At 39.9% G+C, this 18,068-nt stretch overlaps 1 protein-coding gene across 2 annotated transcripts in view; it reads right to left on the bottom strand.

Annotated features, from left to right (window-relative positions):
• The window catches only part of KCNB2 (potassium voltage-gated channel subfamily B member 2), a 365,241-nt gene that overhangs the window by 327,648 nt on the left and 19,525 nt on the right, over positions 1-18,068 (bottom strand). For both annotated transcript variants that reach the window (XM_059042922.2, XM_067017413.1), the window contains one exon: positions 9,119-9,789. In XM_059042922.2, coding sequence (XP_058898905.1) covers positions 9,119-9,697 — 579 coding nt within the window. In that variant the 5' untranslated portion in view covers positions 9,698-9,789. The remainder of the gene's footprint in view (positions 1-9,118; positions 9,790-18,068) is intronic.

Genomic DNA, 18,068 nt, shown 5'->3' with positions numbered 1-18,068 from the left:
AGCAACTGCAGAGAAGTCTCCATCTCCTGAAGTTCTTCAAAGTTCTGATGGTAAGCTATAAAGTTATCATCAACTACAATGTTACAGATACAGGAAGCACAGTTTGTCTGCAATGCCCACATGCTCCGTGGAACATGCTGGCGACCATGACCTGGGAACTCCTTCTTCCTTCTCAGCTCCACTGCAGAGGCAGGAAGGGTTTTAATGACCACCCAGGCTATAGGTGGGCAAGAATAGTTTCCAGGCTGACTGCTGCCTTAAAAGCTCATATCATTCTTAGAATATTTAAATAGGATATTTTAAATGAAGGATGTATCCTGTATGAATCTCTGCGATACCATATGATCTTCTCTATAAAATATGGGAACTTAATAATAGTTGGTATATATGACAGTCAGAGGAAAAAAAAAGACTGGGAGAGATTAACAGTGCCAAGTGTCCAGCTAAGCTCACTATCAAAGTCACTAGTTGCCTCAGACCAACCTTACATTATACATAATTCAGACTTATGCCTCGGTACGTTAAAGATGATCGGATGTCAGGGAACTCTAGGTTAGTTTCAAAAAGAATAAAACCACCAATGCTAAATCAACGCCCAAATCAAAAAAATCTATTGTAATCTATGGTTAATTCATGAATTTCACATTAGCAGTTGGGTTTATTTTTCCCTATGTAATCATATTTTGATCAAAAGGGAATATTTATTCCAGTAATTGATCTAGAATCAACTTTATTATTTTGAAAATATCTTTCTTATCAGTCAGAATGGTCAATTCACATGAGTATACAGAGTCTCAGTGTTAAGAATGGCTCTTACCCTGAGTCACTAAACAAGGTTCTCTAAGAGCAGACGGGCAAATGTTTCTAATCAGGAACACAAATTTTGTTTATGAATTTCAACTCTATTATTAAATTTTAAGACTGTCATTTTTTAATTAAAATTATGCAAAACATTTTGCAGAAAATGAATCATTCCCTAGTGTTACTGGGACAATTTAAAACATATTTGTTCTAGTTCTATTTTTTGCTTTTAATTCTTTTTTTTTTGTTATTTTGAATTCTTAGTGTATGTATTTCTAGTGAGCTTCCTCTTTTGTGGAACAAGGTGGAAGTGCAGAGGAGTTAAAAATAAATGGATGTTTTTTCTTTATGATGATTCGATTTATGCAATATTTAATATCTAATAAATGTTCAATATTGTATATGCAATACTTAATATTCAATAAAAATTGGCTAATTTGACATTCCATAATACACAACCTTATATTAACAAGTTCTCTGGAAAGAGATTATTTCTTTTCATTCTACACGACAAATATTTTTGTCAAATATAACAATGCTAGTAAAAGGGGAAAGGTCAACGACATTCAAAGCAGCATCTTCCCATGTTCAGCTCCAATGCAACGAACTGCTCTATCTGTACCATATCACAGCACTAATTGATAGCTACCCTGAATACCGTAACATGCTAGGGGAAAAGTTAAATAGTAACAATATAAATCCATATGCATGAGGCAGAGACTACCCATCTCCTTGAGTAATCGAAGCAGTTACAGACTGTACTTTCATATGCTTATTAGATGAACCTTTCAGGGTCAAGTTCCACTAGACAGCGTAAATGCTTAAAAGTTAAAGTACGGGCAAGCTCTCTGAGGTCAAGGCATAGGCACCAGGGGAACTTTCTTATAAACTCTTCGCATTTGGAAAGTATTTGTTTGCTTCTTTTTTTAAAATGTGAGATAAAGCTCAAATATGAACACTTAATCCAAAACATTATTCAAACCCTTCTAGAGCCTTCCAAAGCAGAGTGTTAAACATTCATAATACTTATGCTTACCTAAAATAGTACATCCGTCACTTTATAAAGTCTCTCACTTGAAAGAAAACAAATCTGTTAATAACCAAAGCGGGGTACATGGATTTTCAAAACCAGAATATTTAAATACTGCCAATGTACTCTGTTTTGTGATAACATTAGATAATGTAGAAAGAAGTCCTTCGTTTTTTTTCTTCTTTGAAAATGATAATTACTTACTGAGGTTTAAAAATCAAGCTTGAAAGAAATCTGAATGTCTTTTTTTAATATTAATAGAAACCAATGATTTTTCAGAAGAGATGAAAAAATTGCTTGAAAATTAAGACTGGCCCTCTTCAGATGTAACCAACAAGCAAAGAGGAAATGAAAAGTACATGATTCATGGGTAATTTCTTTTTTAAAAATATTCACAGGTTTCCCTGGTGGCGCGGTGGTTGGGAGTCCGCCTGCCGATGCGGGGGACACGGGTTTGTGCCCCGGTCTGGGAGGATCCCACGTGCCGCGGAGCGGCTGGGCCCGTGAGCCATGGCCGCTCGGCCTGTGCGTCCGGAGCCTGTGCTCCGCAACGGGAGAGGCCACGACAGTGAGAGGCCCTCGTACCGCAAAAACAAACAAACAAAAAAATCCACATGTAAGGTGATCATATCGTTTATTGTCCAAACTGGGGCACTTTTTAAGAGTGAATGGAGATGTTATAAATAATTAGACTAGGACAAAAATCTATTAACTTTAAGTGGGATATTTTCAGCAAACCCACGACTTCTGGCACTCTGTGAAAGGACATGGGATGTAAACTTTTTATCAATTTCTTCCTCTTTTCTCACCCTTCTCTTCCTGATCACATGAGGTCAAAAGGGCAGAGAGTGGTACATTTTCAAGGCAGTTTTTTGGGGAAAGCAAAGAAGCACGGATCTAGAAATAGGACCACGGGAACCAAACAATGGAATAGTTGAGAGACGTTTTCATCAAAACCCAATGCTATTTTCTATCTTATCTGTTTTCTTTTCTTATACCTAATTTCTTCAAGGCTTTCAACCTGTTCATCTGCAGGTTTCCTATTTTAAAAAGGAAAAATATATCTCCAAGAGAATCCTCCACAGACTGGCCAATTTCTGTTAAGTTACCTCCTGTGAGCACCTCTGAACCCTTGTGCCCTGTTATCGGAAAAGCACAAAAACCTAATCTGTGCAGTGGGGATACAGAAAGGAAAGACCAAGAAGCGAAAACAGGAGGCATGCAACACAGAAACAGCAGGACTAGCACACTAATTAGGCCACTGGCTATCCGAGGTAAGCACTGGAGTACGGCTCAGTCCCCAGAGGAGCCCTAACATAGGGAGATTTCTGAGTGTACTCACATTGCATTGTTACTTTGGGGGGGGGCCATTCATGGTTTTGATGGCTACTGTTATTGTTATATATTGTTATTGTTATTGTTATAATGACTAAGAAAGTCATTAGAAAGCTAAACTGAGGGTTTTGTATGGACAGAGTTGTTCCACTTGACTATATATATATAGACATATATATATTACATACATATGTGTGTGTCTGTGTGTGTGTATATATATATATATATATATACTATGTGTGTGTGTGTATATTTACGCACAACATGTGAAAATTCTGTTCTTGGACTGAAAGTAAATCATTTATGGCTCTGTTCTCATACCTTCCTTTTTTTTTCATTCGAAGCATGAGAATAACTGATCCATATACTAGAAACAGAATCAGAATGTTAAGCATTCTTTTCCTCTTGAAGAGTACACAGGAGTTTTGTTTTATTTGGATTTATTTTCTTTCTACTCTTTCCGTGACTTGAAAGGCCCACACTCTAATTCCGTCAGAAGAGAGAGTGCGGTTCTCAAGGCTACCATCGAAGGCCAATGAATAGGCACCATCCCCTCGGAAACTCATGACTTTGGTCTCTGACTCCTCAGAGACCTGGAGCTCCAGGGCCAGATGTCCACCCCCACCAGCTTCCCTCTTGATCCCAGGAGGACTGAAGTCTTGGGACCCTTCTCATGCCTGCTCTAAGGGCTGTGCTGCCCCTTGCCGGTGACAGTGGCCACGTGGATGCCTTGGAGCCCATGAGCCGATGCAGGAAACACGGTCACCTTCTTCCCTCCATTCTATGCGTTTTCAGTGTCATTGCCAAGAGGAGAAAATTGGTTCTTGTGGGGAGGGGGTGAAAAAATCTTAGGTATTTCAATAGTCTGTAGCCCTTCAAGATCCACCCTACCTGACAAAAATCGTATTCCTTCATATGCAGTTTCTTTCTTTAGGGAGAATTTAAATTTAGCTTAATTTTTCTCCTTAGTGGGTCATTACTGAAAAAAGTTAATAATTCTCTAATCAATCATCCTTTCCATTTTCCTGAGGATGAGAGGCGGAGAGAGAAAAGGGGGGGTGGGGAAAGAGAGGAGAAGAAGAGAATGGGAAAAAAATGTACCCCTTAAATAAGTGACAGCTGTGGATAAATGGGGAAACTGGAGAGGAAAGCAGATAATCAATAGTGGCCCCCATCGACCCTGGACCCCGCCCAACAGGGCTGCTGGGTGGCGCTCTGTACCTGTAGCTGTACTGGCTCAGAGGATCAGGAATGTCCTTCTGCAGATTTCGCCTTACACTGTCCTTTTCAAATAAGGGCTGCTCACAGTCTGGTGTCCTGACCAGACCCCTGGGGTTGGCCTGTTGGCCAGCACTGTCCTGCACACCACGTCCACGTACTTGCTGGACTGAGGTCTGCCTCCTGGGCTCAGCCATTCCTAACTGGGTTTGCCTGAAGACCCGCTGACTTTGCTCTTGACCTTCTTCAGATATCCTAGTGAGGGGGCTGTAGGGTACTGAGTCTAGTTCCATTCAGCTCTCTGGTGGGCTGTGCTTCTTTCTGGTCATTTTTCATCCAAGAGGCTGATAAGCCCTCCTGCCTTACATAAACATTTCCCTTACATAAACACTTTCAAACACCTCTTAGACCCGAGTCGCTGTACACAGTATCTAAAGGGGAATAGCTACTGCAATTCCTTTGGGAAAAGGCCAAAGAAAAGAGGAAAATGTTTCCAATTCAGAGGCTGACTAAATTGTCCTGGGCTGGAAGAGGTACCGGATCAAGTCTAATTCCAAATAACTGCGTAGGAAGCTGGCAGCCAGTTAAGCCATGCATGTTATCCTCCCCTTGTATGTTCTTATGTCAGGCATCCCAGAGCCTGCAATTCCATGTCATGGCAAACTAGAGATTTGTCCCAGCCGTTCCCCAGGCCCATTTAGCTGGGCCCACATTCACAAACAGCCTCTAATGTACACTTTGTACATTATCTCCAGGTGAGGGAAAATACACAGTCGCTAGATACAGAGGACTGAAAAACAAAGTCCATCCCACAGACATAAACTCAGGTCCCATTACTAGATCACGCCACACCCCAGAAAACCACCAGCCTCTCTTAGTCCTGTTACCATTTTGTGAAAAGTACAATTGTATCGCATGGTAATCTGTGAATGTATAAAAATGTTAATTTGTTAAACAGAGACATTTTAAATATATCACACTTTTAAACGCTATCTGGCATTGTTTTTCAGTTATTAATATGCTAGAAAGTTCAATTAATAGAAATGACACCAAGGAGTATGTTCTATAAGAGCTGAATTGCTATTGTCAGGGTCATACCCAAAGATGGCATGACAGATCAGTTGGTCTTGCAATAATTTTATATATCACAGTGGATACCTAGCATGGGCTGAACAATGATTACTTAATAGATTACTGAGCATTTAGTCCATGTCAATGAATAGATATTTTAATTTACTGTGGAATATTTGATAGAAAAGGCCAAAGTTTTCTGCTACATTAGGGATTTGGCAAGTAATCTCACAACATTTATCTTTTATTACAGAACTATTATAAATTATAAAATACAGAAAAACCAAAAGAGAAAAAAACCAAGTATTTTCAAGTATATGAAATCCCTGTTTAAGCTAAGAGAGTATTTTTTGAATTCTGGAGAGAAGGGAGTATGTTTCTACACGTCTAGTCTAATGTATATAGCACACAAAGAACAATCTATATACATTCAACTGAATTACCAATTATTACTGAATAAGAGATAACTGAAAAGGCAAGGTAAACAGATACTCTCCTCCAAAGATATCTTACCTCCCAAGCAAGTGAGAAAAAACACATAGATTCGGAGCATTCCTACACAAGATTCATAGCACAAGCAGGATCCTGATGTACCCATAATATAGTGAGGGCTAGAGTACCATCCAACTGAACCTTTGACAAAATGAATTTTTCCTAAGTTGTAAAAATACTATTCACACACACATAGCATTAGCACTCCCCACACCAATAATTATCCTCGAAAAATAACAAGTTACATGACTTGAGAAGAGTACAGGAAAGGTAGTGGTTTACATAAGGCATCATACAGAGCTATTTTTAAAAGGCTCCAAACCTCAGGCAAATGAACAATGCTTTCATTTAACTACCATGTAATCAAATGTAAAGAATTTGCATAATATCTCCCTATTCAAACAGAGAGGGAAATGTAGACATTTAAACAAACAAACACAAATCCTTTATGGAAATTTAGTAGAGAATCTGCTTAGGTTAGCAGAGATTCCCTTAGCTTGATTAATAATTCGGAACCAACAGAACCAAATTTATTATTTATAACTACATAAAAGTTTCCAAAACCAAGGTCCTTGGCTGCTGGGTATAGTTTGTAGGTAGATATCTTATCTGTACATACATAATTTGCAAACATAATGTGAAGCAAGTTTCAATACTCTGTCTGATGTACAGGGGTATATAGTGGTGTATTACAGACAATAGGCCATTATCAACATCACCTTCTTAGAGATCAAGACATGGCTCTGCATTGCAGCTCTATTTACAATAGGCAGGACATGGAAGCAACCTAAGTTTCCATCGACAGAGGAATGAATGGAGAAAGAAGATGTGGCACATATATACAATGGAATATTACTCAGCCATAAAAAGAAATGAAGCTGAGTTATTTGTAGTGAGGTGGATGGACCTAGAGTCTGTCATACAGAGTGAAGTAAGTCAGAAAGAGAAAGACAAATACTGTATGCTAACACATATACATAGACTCTAAAAAAAAAAAAAAAAAAGGTTCTGATGAACCTAAGGGCAGGACAGGAATGAAAAGATGCAGACGTAGAGAATGGACTTGAGGACATGGGGAGGGGGAAGGGTAAGCTGGGACGAAGTGAGAGAGTGGCATGGACATATATACACTACCAAGTAAAACAGACAGCTGGTGGGAAGCAGCCGCATAGCACAGGGAGATCAGCTCGATGCTTTCTGACCACCTAGAGGGGTGGTATAGGGAGGGTGGGAAGCAGACGCAAGAGGGAGGGGACATGGGGATATATGTATACGTACAGCTGATTCACTTTGTTAAACAGCAGAAACTAACATACCATTGTAAAGCAATTATACTCCAATAAAGGTGTTAAAAAAAAAAAAAAAAAAGACATGGCCCTGTGTCTAAAATTTAGAGATTAAATGAACTCCCTCATCTGGGAAATGAGATTATTGACCTTTTTCCATTCTTAGCAGAAATTCTTCAGAAAAAAACATGTATATGTTTGAAAATTTTTTCTATAACCATACTTAATTTTAGGTATGTGTTAATAATGTTATCAGCAAATAAATCACATGAACCTTTCACATTTTCTTGGATTTAGCTGTTATTTTTACATATTTGGTTACCTCCCTCTGGAACATCTGGTGGTGCAACGATTTATTCCTCAGTTGCCTAAAAGCTCGAAAGAGTTCATCTGACACCCAAAACACTCCCTTAAATCCAGGGTTTATCTTATTCTGCTTCAAAATTCACTCCATATTTTTAGTAGTAACTCAAACGTGTAACTTAAACACTTGACATTGGAAAGACCAGTAACCTTTCTCAACCAAATCCCACATCTCTCTTACAGATGAAACGAAAGTAAACAAATTATCTATAACTACAAAGAGACCTAATTGAAATATTTCATTTGCCACAAAATGTGCATTTCCTCATTTCATACAGCAGAAATAACATTTTATTCCATTTAGTTCCACATCCTGGCAAGAAAGTAAAATGCCTTTAGAAGTCAAAAGACGCAAAGCTAGAAATATCAATCGGTGCAAGAAGCAGTTTTATGATCGTCTGCATTCAGCCGGTTATTTACAATATTTATATGGTGTAGACTATCACGGAGAATTTCAATTTCCAGTCAAAAAGCACAGAGAATCAATTATATTTCTGTAATCTTTACTGTTTATAAGAAAAGACAACTGAAAAAACCAGTAAGTAATCCAAAGAATTTATAGGATAACACACTCTTTTCTCTTTTCTACTGCATATTCCATTTTCATCTAATCTGCATGAAGTATCAATACTGTGCTTCTGCAGCTAAAGATGACTCTTGGCTTTTTTTCTTACAGTTCATACTGAAATAAAGAACTAAACATATGAGATGAAAATCAGTTTGCACTAACCCTCAAAGCTCTAAATCAAAGGAGATCAACAGAGTCACGCTGTTGAATTAAATACTGAAATTAGTGGCCAAAAGTTTTACTCTGAGATTTAGATGTATGCAGGCCCAACGGAAAAATATGAATTGACCTTCATGTTCTGCAAACACTCTGTGAACTCTGAGATAGGCGAATACCTCAGTTGTGGACACATTTATACACCAACAGACAGAAACATCACTGTCAGAGTAGACCTCACAAAGGGAGCTCAACGGATGCACGCTGACATCGATTCGTCCCTACACTGCTTCGTAAGGCAGCTCCTTCCTCACGTGTGGAGCCCCAAGCTCACTGAGCTACCCGGGGCCACGCTCTCCAGTCTCTCCAGCACCCCCAGAGAACCAGGCCAGGAGGTACCTCCTCCACCTTCAACGACAGCACCTGGCTTCTCTTCGGGATGGAGCCCAGGCCTTTCTGCAAGACTCCACCCCTGATGGATCTGAGCTGTGCTCTCTCCTCAGCCTCCAAGTCACCAACCCCACACAGCGCCAGGGTGACCTGAGCCCTTCATCGCCCTGCTGCCTTAGTCTATGCCTACATAATGATACGTGAGGAAAGGGTAATGCCATCGTACGCCTTAACAGGAAGAATAACTCGACTTGACTCCGTAAGATCTTGGAAAGGATGTCTCCCTGCACAGCCATCCTGTGTTCTCTTACCCAAACATCTTAAACGAAGACAAAAACCACACTCTCTAGAACACAGGTACCACCTTATCGGACGGCGCACAGGAGAGCAACGCTCTGCTTTTCGTACCTTTGCAGCCACGGACGAGTTGGGCTTCTCCAGCAGGTCCCACAGTTTCTTCCTCTTTTCAGGGCAGCACGTGTTATCAAACTCTTCTCCCTCCCGCTCCCGCATGGTCTCCGCCTCCCGCCGCAGCTCCTCGTTCATCTGCTCCTTCTTTTGATGATACCTGGCTTGGCAACAGGATTCTAGGTAGATCTCATCGATCCCCCAGTAATCAAGCTCTTGGCCGAAAGAGAGAGCGCACATTTCTTCCATCATGTGGAGTTTCCCTGTCCGGTAGAAATTTAAAATGGAAGTGAAGGCTCCAGGGTGCCGATCGAAGAAATACTCGTTCTCGCTCAGGTTATAGTCATCGCACACCTCCAGGAGGCTCTCGTGCGTGTTACAGTCCCGGAGCTTCCCCAGGCGGGTCCTGGGCAGCCGGTCCAACGTTCTCCACAGGACCTCGTGGTTGAGGCCCCCCACGTTGATTTTCACTCGGCGGGAGCACGTTTTGCTCCGAATGATGTCCACCGGTTCCGGTGGAAGAGAAAGTGTCGACCTTGATGTCTTCCTGTTTAAGCCAGGGGGTGCCTTCTCTGCCATTTTGGACGGAACAAAGGGTCCTCAAAAGAATGAGCCGCGGGAAGGTCAAGTCAAGCAATATCCCTGCGCGGCAGGCATTTCCACGGATGCACCTGGAAGAAAGCAACCACAAACCCTTTGGTTACTTGCATTTTTCCTACAGCATTTCCTATTCTATGGGCTCACTCTGTTGTTCGTTCATAACCTGGAGGTGTAATGTTAATTACCGTCTCTCGATGGAGATGTACATCTTTGCTAAGGAGGAAAAGACAACACAATGTACTATGCAGAAGCAGCTGTGTATTCAATTTTAGACACCTATAGGTTGACAGGTCCCGAATTTGTCACCAGAGACCTCCTTCTCAAGCTCTGGCCTAAACTACCCCCGTGCTGATCAACTCTTCCCAGATAAAACACAGACACCTTAAATTCAATTGACCACACCTCCACACACAAGCTAAAACTCTGAGAAATCCTGATCTCTCTGTCCACAGGCAAATAAGCACCAGATCTTAACCAACTGTACCTCCTAAACTATGCTGAAGCCCTCCACCCCCATTACCCAGTCCTGGTTACCACCGAACCATGATGCTGATTCAAACCCTCAGCATCTCTTGCCTACATTTCTACGACAGCACCTGAAACTGAATCCTGAGCTCTCGTTTTATCTACACAAAAACCATTCTCCACACAGCTACTAGAATGATCTAAGAAACACATTTGACCTTACCATGCCCTACTAGATCTGACCTATCTCTCCACCTTCACCTCTCATTCCTCCCTCATCACCATATTCCAGCAGCCCCAGACCATGCACACTGTTTGGTTTCAAGCTCCTGGACTTCGTTCATGCTGTGTCCTGGAAGGGTCTCCACCTTTCCCATTTCCCTTTGACTAACTGTGGCTTGCTCTTCAAGACTCAGCTCAGATATCACTTCCTCTAAAAAGCCCTCCATAATACATCTCCTCTGTGATCATGAACCTCTGTGAATGTCTCTTCTATTTCATCATACCACTGCAATAACACCTTTCCCAAGGATGCTGGGAGCCCTTGAAGACAAAGACTATCTTCTCTGTTATATCTTTATCACTGAGCACAGTGCTTATATATTGTGAGGGTCCGATAAATGTTAAATAGTCAGTTGCTTAATTGTTTTCCACAAGACAGCTGACAAAAGATCTCGTGGAGATCATGGATATGGCCAGAAAAATACATAATTGGAGTCATTTGGATCACTTGCCTAAAATGTGTCTATGTTTACATGTTATGTGTGTATATGTTTGTGTGTACATAAGATATGTCAGAATGTGTGTGTGTTTATATTCTTTGACCCACAGCTCTTTTCTCCTGTGTACTAATTCTTTAAAACATGACTGCTCTAACATTCCCTCTTATTGATCTATTCTTCTGATCTGCAGCAGTAAGCATCTTCTTATTTGATCTTCCCCTATAATGTTTTTGCAGAAAACCATGGTGCTTCAAGCAATTCAGCCCAAATACCGCTTTCATTGTAAAACACCATGTTTCACACAGTCAATGGCTTATACCAAAGGGAAAAGCCTTTAGATTTAAGAGGTCCTTACAATTAGAATTCTCTTTTAAGATACACACCAATTTCGGCAAGTCTTTGGTTTCTCCACTCCTGTAAGTTAAATTTATTTCTCCACCTGGAAGCCAAGTATTCTCTCAAATGAAAATAAGTCAAATTTATGAAAAAAATGTAGCTGGACTATCTAAGAAGTATTTCAAATACGGCTAAGAAATATACTTGAAATGGGAGTTTTTTCAACTAGATAGTTACAGAGGTATTTAAAGCATATACATACACACTCTCATTGCAGATGATAAAAATGCCTATTTTTACAATAAAGGAGAATTACAATAATTTGGGCAAGTATCTTAAATTCTCTAAGCCTCAATTTCTTAATCTACAAAATGAGGATAATAGTATCTACTTTATAGGCAGTGTTATGACAATTAAATGAGATAGTTTATGTGAAGTGCTCACTACAGGGAGGTATATCTGAATAGAAGAAGAAAACTCACATTTCTCCTTTAAGTTTAGCTTCCAATCAACTGCACAAAAGCTATGATTAAAAGCTATACTGATGTCTATTAAATAAATGCTAGCATTTAAATTTTTTTCCCTTATACATACGTTCAGTCCCCTCTAATGGATTTTAAGCCTATAAGGCCAGGAATCATTGGTCCCAGTTTTTCTCTACCGAGCACTATACTTACACATAATGGGTAATAGCATGTAACTCTGATGCTACTGGTGCCCACATCGAAATTTTGTATTCAGGTGGCAATGGACAACATACACACACACACACACACACACACACACACACACACACACACACCCCACATACAGCATGCAAGAGAGGGCACAGTAATACTATTAGGATGGGGCAAAACAACAGAAAATATTAGAGATGGGTAATTCGAGTGGTGAATCTGAACGTCTGTTCTCCATCAAATTACTTGGTTTCAGGTGCAATGATATCTCGACGATCCATATAGATTATGTGAATAGTCCATATGAATAATAAGCAGGAAAGCGAATCCATTTTTAATTTGGCTACACATAAACATAAAATGAATTCACTCTTTGTAGAATATCATGACTTATACTAATGTGAAGAAGTGAGATGGTCTTTGAACTGATTATGGTATCATATAAGAGGTTTTCCACAAAGACTGAGAGCAAACTCCAATGCAGTACAAACATCTCAGGTTGATGGTCAAGGGCTTAGTGTGACTTCCTTTCTTGTAAAAGCCATTACTAAAAGCATAAATGCTCTACCATAGTTACCAGTAGGTCACCATTTATTTCAAATAATTTCACACTCATGACCTACAGTGAATTCCCCTTTTTGTAGAGTATGTGTCTCAAGTGAAGAGAGGTCATAAGACTTACATTTCAAAGTATCTTCTTTACTAATCAAGAACTTTCTATTATAAGAAATCCAGTGTTGATTACAAACCCCACAATAAAAGACAGCCTGAAATTCAATGCCCTCTCTTCAAAGCAGGGGTAGAGAAATTTAGCATGAGTGAATGTAACCTGTTGATTTTATTTTCTTAAAGACTTAAAGATGATCTGCTCTGATTATTGTTACTGTGATTAAACATTTTGTATTCTCCCTGGGCAGAATATTCTGCTTGTGACCTGGTAAAGAGTAGAGACTCAAAGGTGTAAGTTCTCGAGCAGTTGAAGAGCTGTAACTAGTGTTCAGAGTTAATCAGCCTCTCAGAATAGTCGTAGTACACAAGTGGTCACAATTGTAAGCCTGTAATTCAGGTCAAGCCCTGCTCAGCAGTGCCTTTGACACGTGCTGAGCCTTTATGTCTACCTGCCCGCCCATCCACCCACCCTTCTTCCTGCTCTCTCTTCCTCTGTATTTTTTCTCTCTCATTTTCCCATCTCTATTTCCCCACCCCCAACTTATCTCTCTTCGGTTCCTCTCCCTCTCTTCTATCCCGTTCCCTAGATCTTTCTATCCTCACGGCCTCTTAATCAACCACAAAACCAAACTCTATCTTTTCAAACTTGTACATACTTTGTGAAGTTTTCGACATCCTTAATAAGAAAACCTCCTGAGCTGAAAATACCACGTTTCTCTCCAGAAGAAGCGAAAAACCTCTAAACCAAGTTGCTTTTTATGGGAGATTGTATGAGATTGCAAAAGGGGCTCTGCTCTCAGGCTCACACCCCCCGGGTCTAGTTGGGCTGCCCTCCTGCATACCCCTCACCTTTCTGGTTGGACTTCAGTTTCTTCATGCACCAAACCATGGCATTCCATGCCTACAATTCTTTCATTTCCTATGATTGCTTAATTTCTTTCCTCTCGCTATGATTCTGTGGCCATTGCCACCCTTCCTCTCCAATCACCATCCTAACTTTAGATAGAAATAAACATAGCATAGTGCCTCAGAGTCCATGAAGACATTTTTTCATGTCTAGTTTCTTAAGAAAAGGTGGTTTTCATATTTCATTTCAAGAGCCCTTTAATATTTATGAGGGCTTGAAACAGACTGCATTCAGAACATCATAAAAGTTTCATTCATTTTATTTAGTGTTTTTAACTTTCCATTTTTAATCTGTTCTTTTCTGCCATGTTAATTTTATTTCTAGCAATGAATCTGTCCGTTCACTGTGTCTTGCCACTCTTGAGAGCTTGCAAAATTTTTGTTTCTAATTTTAGTAATTGAAGTGGATATGATGCTGTTTTCTCACGTTTAGTTTTATAAGTGAAATGCTGTCTACTATAATAATTTTATCCCATGAGAATCAATCATGTAATTCAATTTAGTGTATAGGTCTAATATAAAATGTAATAATTCCAAGTTTAAACTGTGGAGATGTTATACAACTGTGTAGAATTTATATACACAAATAGATGTAAGCTGAACACACATTTTACGTCAAGGGCAGAACCTCAGGGAACCTTTTCTTTGGGTTGTTTGCTGGTTTATTTCACCTCGTTCAATCAATTCAAAGTCAAGCTTGCAACAGTCAGTTGACCAGTTGCAAATGTACTAAACATCCCTTCATCAGTCTGTTAGAGAAAAAAAGCGACTCTTGAAACAATAAACAACAACAAACATTCTCATTTTGCACAGCTGCACCAGGCTCTACTAGCAGCATGGAATTATGCTGCCACCCGTTCAGGGCTCAACCTGACAAAACACAACTTTCTGATCATGGCATCATAATTACTGCTTGAGACTCCAGGTCTGAGGCAGGGGAGTTGGGGGGGCGGATTTTTTTTTTTTACTGTCGTCTCAAAACTACTACCATTATGTCATATACTTGATACTTCCTTAGTGTAGCAAGGCAGGATAAGTCCCATGTGCGATTCTGTGAAGATGAAAAGCAAATCTTTCTAAAGACCTAAGTGATGTTTACCATTTCCTTTCTGTGTTGCTGGTACAGGCTGAGCACACACTTGCAAACAAGCAGCTCCTAGACCTTTAAGTCTAAATCACTCTATGTATAGCTCTAAGGCATTTTCTTATATTTTTATGTATGGTATTACGTAGTAAATGCATGTTTTTGGAACAGCTATGTCTGTTTCAGAGAGTCGCAAAGATTATTTGCAGTAGCTATCTGGAGAGAAAGGTGCCATAACAGTTAGCTGAAATGTAATCAGTGCTTAAAAAAAATTAGTACTCACTAAATTTTAAAAAGCACCTCCAGAATTTACTAAAGAAAAAGAATAAATTTGTAACTAGTGAAAAACAAATCAGATTTATTTTAAAGTAAGGTCCTGGAAACCTTCAGCTATCCTAAGAAATTCAACAAACCTACTGAAGTACTTTAGAACTTGGCCAGAAATACTAATGAATTTATACTGTTTATTGTTTTTTAACATGTCAAGTTCTAGTAATAACCGAAACACTGTCCTTGTCCTCAGAAAAGTGGAAGTAGCATTTATTTTCTTCCACCAAAGGCTGCTTGTATCAATAGGTTCCTCGATTTTAGCATAACTATTTACTCCTTAGTTTAAAAAAAAAAAATCCAGGACTTTTATCCTTGGTATACCCGATGCTTTTTTTAGGTACACTCAAACAAAATCCTAAAAGCTTTGCTTTCAGTGGTCAAAGGAAGCATTGTGTTGCAGTAAGGAGAAAAGACAAGTAATAAGTAGAATATGTAATATCAGCATCTTTCCATATCATCAATGTCTCCAACTAACCAAATACATAAATAAACTATTTTATTTAGACACATAATATAAATTTCCTTCACCAGAAGAGAGAACTATTTAAAGAATTAGCTCCTATATATACATTTGCTATAATTAGAGAGTAAAACACTAGGTTTGCCTTTAGAAAAATGGCCTTTTATAAGACATGGCTCATGAAAAAATCCTTCTCTGTGCTGAAAAATAGAATACTAATATTATATTGCATCTCAGACCTTTGATAAACTACAAGGTATAGTTGTGGCTTGAAATTTTCAGTCTGTTTCAAAACCCACCCCAAAAGGCTCAGACTTCATATGCACATTCAGCCATTCAGCTGGCGGAAGATTTTCTATTATGATGGTAAAAGTGCCTTTTACGTTGGGGCCCAAGACATGTTCTTTTAAATGTCTCCTTTTGCAGAAGTCTTCCCAGAGTCACAGTGGAGTGCAGGGGATAAATAAAGATGAAAGGCGATGAGAAAAATTAAAAAGGCAACAAACAGAGAAACTACTGGCGCCACTGAAAGGAATGGGCAATGAGGCTGGGCCACCCTGTAATATCCTGATAAAAGAAATCACAGGGGCTTCCCTGGTGGCGCAGTGGTTGAGAGTCCGCCTGCCGATGCAGGGGACGCGGGTTCGTGCCCCGGTCCGGGAAGATCCCACGTGCCGCGGAGCGGCTGGGCCCGTGAGCCATGGCCGCTGAGCCTGCGCGTCCGGAGCCTGCGCTCCGCAACGGGAGAGGCCACAACAGTGAGAGGCCCGCATACCACCAAAAAAAAAAAAAATCACAAACTTCAGCCACTACCTGGGGTTCTCTGTGAATGATACAACCTTCTATTTGGGTGACTGACTTCAATTTCATATTCCATCTCGGTGTGTGGCATAAGTTGGATTTAGCCTCTATGAAACCAAGTAAAAAAATGTTCATGAAGCTTGGATAGGATTTGAACTTTTTTTTAAAGGTTTCTTCCAATAAAATTCAATTTTAGATCATGCAATGGTTGGTCTGGAATGTTCAGCAGTAAGATTCTTGCCAAGGGGTGTTTCTCAATTGGGCTCTGTTTCATAGTAAAAATACACGTTTCAACTACATTCTGGTCCCTTACTTCTCCACAACCAAACACACTCTAGGCAATGGAGCTTTTATTAAAAGCTCCAATACTGAGTCAGATTTGAGGTTAGTTTCTACGACTTAAACGTATACTGTGCTTTAGATACCCCCATGTTTGGAGACAGGAATCACAGTATGTGGCAGAAGAGAGCTTGGATATGATCTGGTCCAATTTCCCTATTTACAGCTTTCAAAACTGAGATCCAACAAGGTCACGTGACTTGGCTGACCTCTCTCTCTGGTAGCTGCTGAACTTGGACCAGAACCCAGATCTGCAGATGCCTACGTAAGTCTCTTTCCATTACACCCCAGCTCATTATTCTTTGCTTTTCACCTTCTAGTGGAAGTTGTAAAAAGCTTTTGTTTCTTTGTCTACACCCATGTCAAAACACTGGATTCAAAGGACACTAAGTTGAGGCATGTTATCTCCTATACATAGCTTGTTTCTTTAGAGGGTAACGACTGCAGTCAGGCAACTAGACTGTCTTCTTCTGAAGACAGATGCACTTCACAGAATCGTTCTTCCCTTGGCTTTGCTTCCCTAGGGCCCGTGTTTAGGATAACTACCTCCTTCAGCTCTGGGCCCCTGCAGTCGGTTCTGCACGCTGCAGCCCAAACAGTGGCAGATCCGAGCCATCTCTAGTAGAACACGCTTCCATGCTTCTAGTCTCAGGATGGACACAGAACAATACAAAGACTGCAAGGTCTGTCCTCTACTTATCTCTGCGGTTCAGTACCTTCCTCCCTCTCCCTGTGTCTCTAATTTTTGCTTTCATTTCTTTACACGTGCCATTCGCCTTCTGCGACAGGGAATTTGCACATCTTCTATTTTCTCCCCCCGTCCCCTTCAGATATTAACTCAAGGATCACATCTTAGCCAATACCACTTGACTTCCTTGAATATACAGTCATCCTCCTATTTTAAGAACTTATATATAATCAGGTACCTTTACCTGGGGCACTGGTCACAACAGGAGTTTTAAGTTTGTTGGGATGAGTATTTTGATTATTTGATTAATACCTATCCTCTCCACTAAACCAAGTTCCTTGTGGGCAGAATCAAGTCTGATTTTATTCATCATTGTATCCCAGGTGCCTGGCATACAGTAGACACATAATAAATATTATGTGAATGAAAAAGTCAATAATCATTTTATTTAACATTTATTTAACAATCATTTTCCTCTCCTTCTAGCTTCCTCATATAACCTGCCACTCCCCCAAACCCAACATGACTTTCATGTATGAAAAGCTCTTTTCCAAATTCTCCATCTGATAAACTCTTACTCGTTAGTCAAGGTCAAGAACAAATATCTTGTTTAGGGAGAATTCATCTCTTCCGCCATGCTGGGTTAAAAGTTTGTTCTATTTTAATGATTTTCTCATTGTATCGCAACTATTCACTTAGAATTCTTTCTTATTCATTCATTTAGCAAATATTTATGAGCCTTTACTCTGCTTGAGGTGACACCATGGAACTTATATTCTAGTGGAGGTAGATAAACATACACAAGCAGCTAACTACAAAGCCGATAAAAGCTGCAAAAGAGAAGAAGAAGATGCCATGTGAGCTTTAAATGAA

This window comes from Kogia breviceps, chromosome 17 (assembly GCF_026419965.1).
Source record: "Kogia breviceps isolate mKogBre1 chromosome 17, mKogBre1 haplotype 1, whole genome shotgun sequence".
Taxonomy (NCBI): Eukaryota; Metazoa; Chordata; class Mammalia; order Artiodactyla; family Physeteridae; genus Kogia; species Kogia breviceps.
The sequence above is the reverse complement of the archived record's forward strand: the minus strand, read 5'-3'. Positions and strand labels throughout refer to the sequence as shown.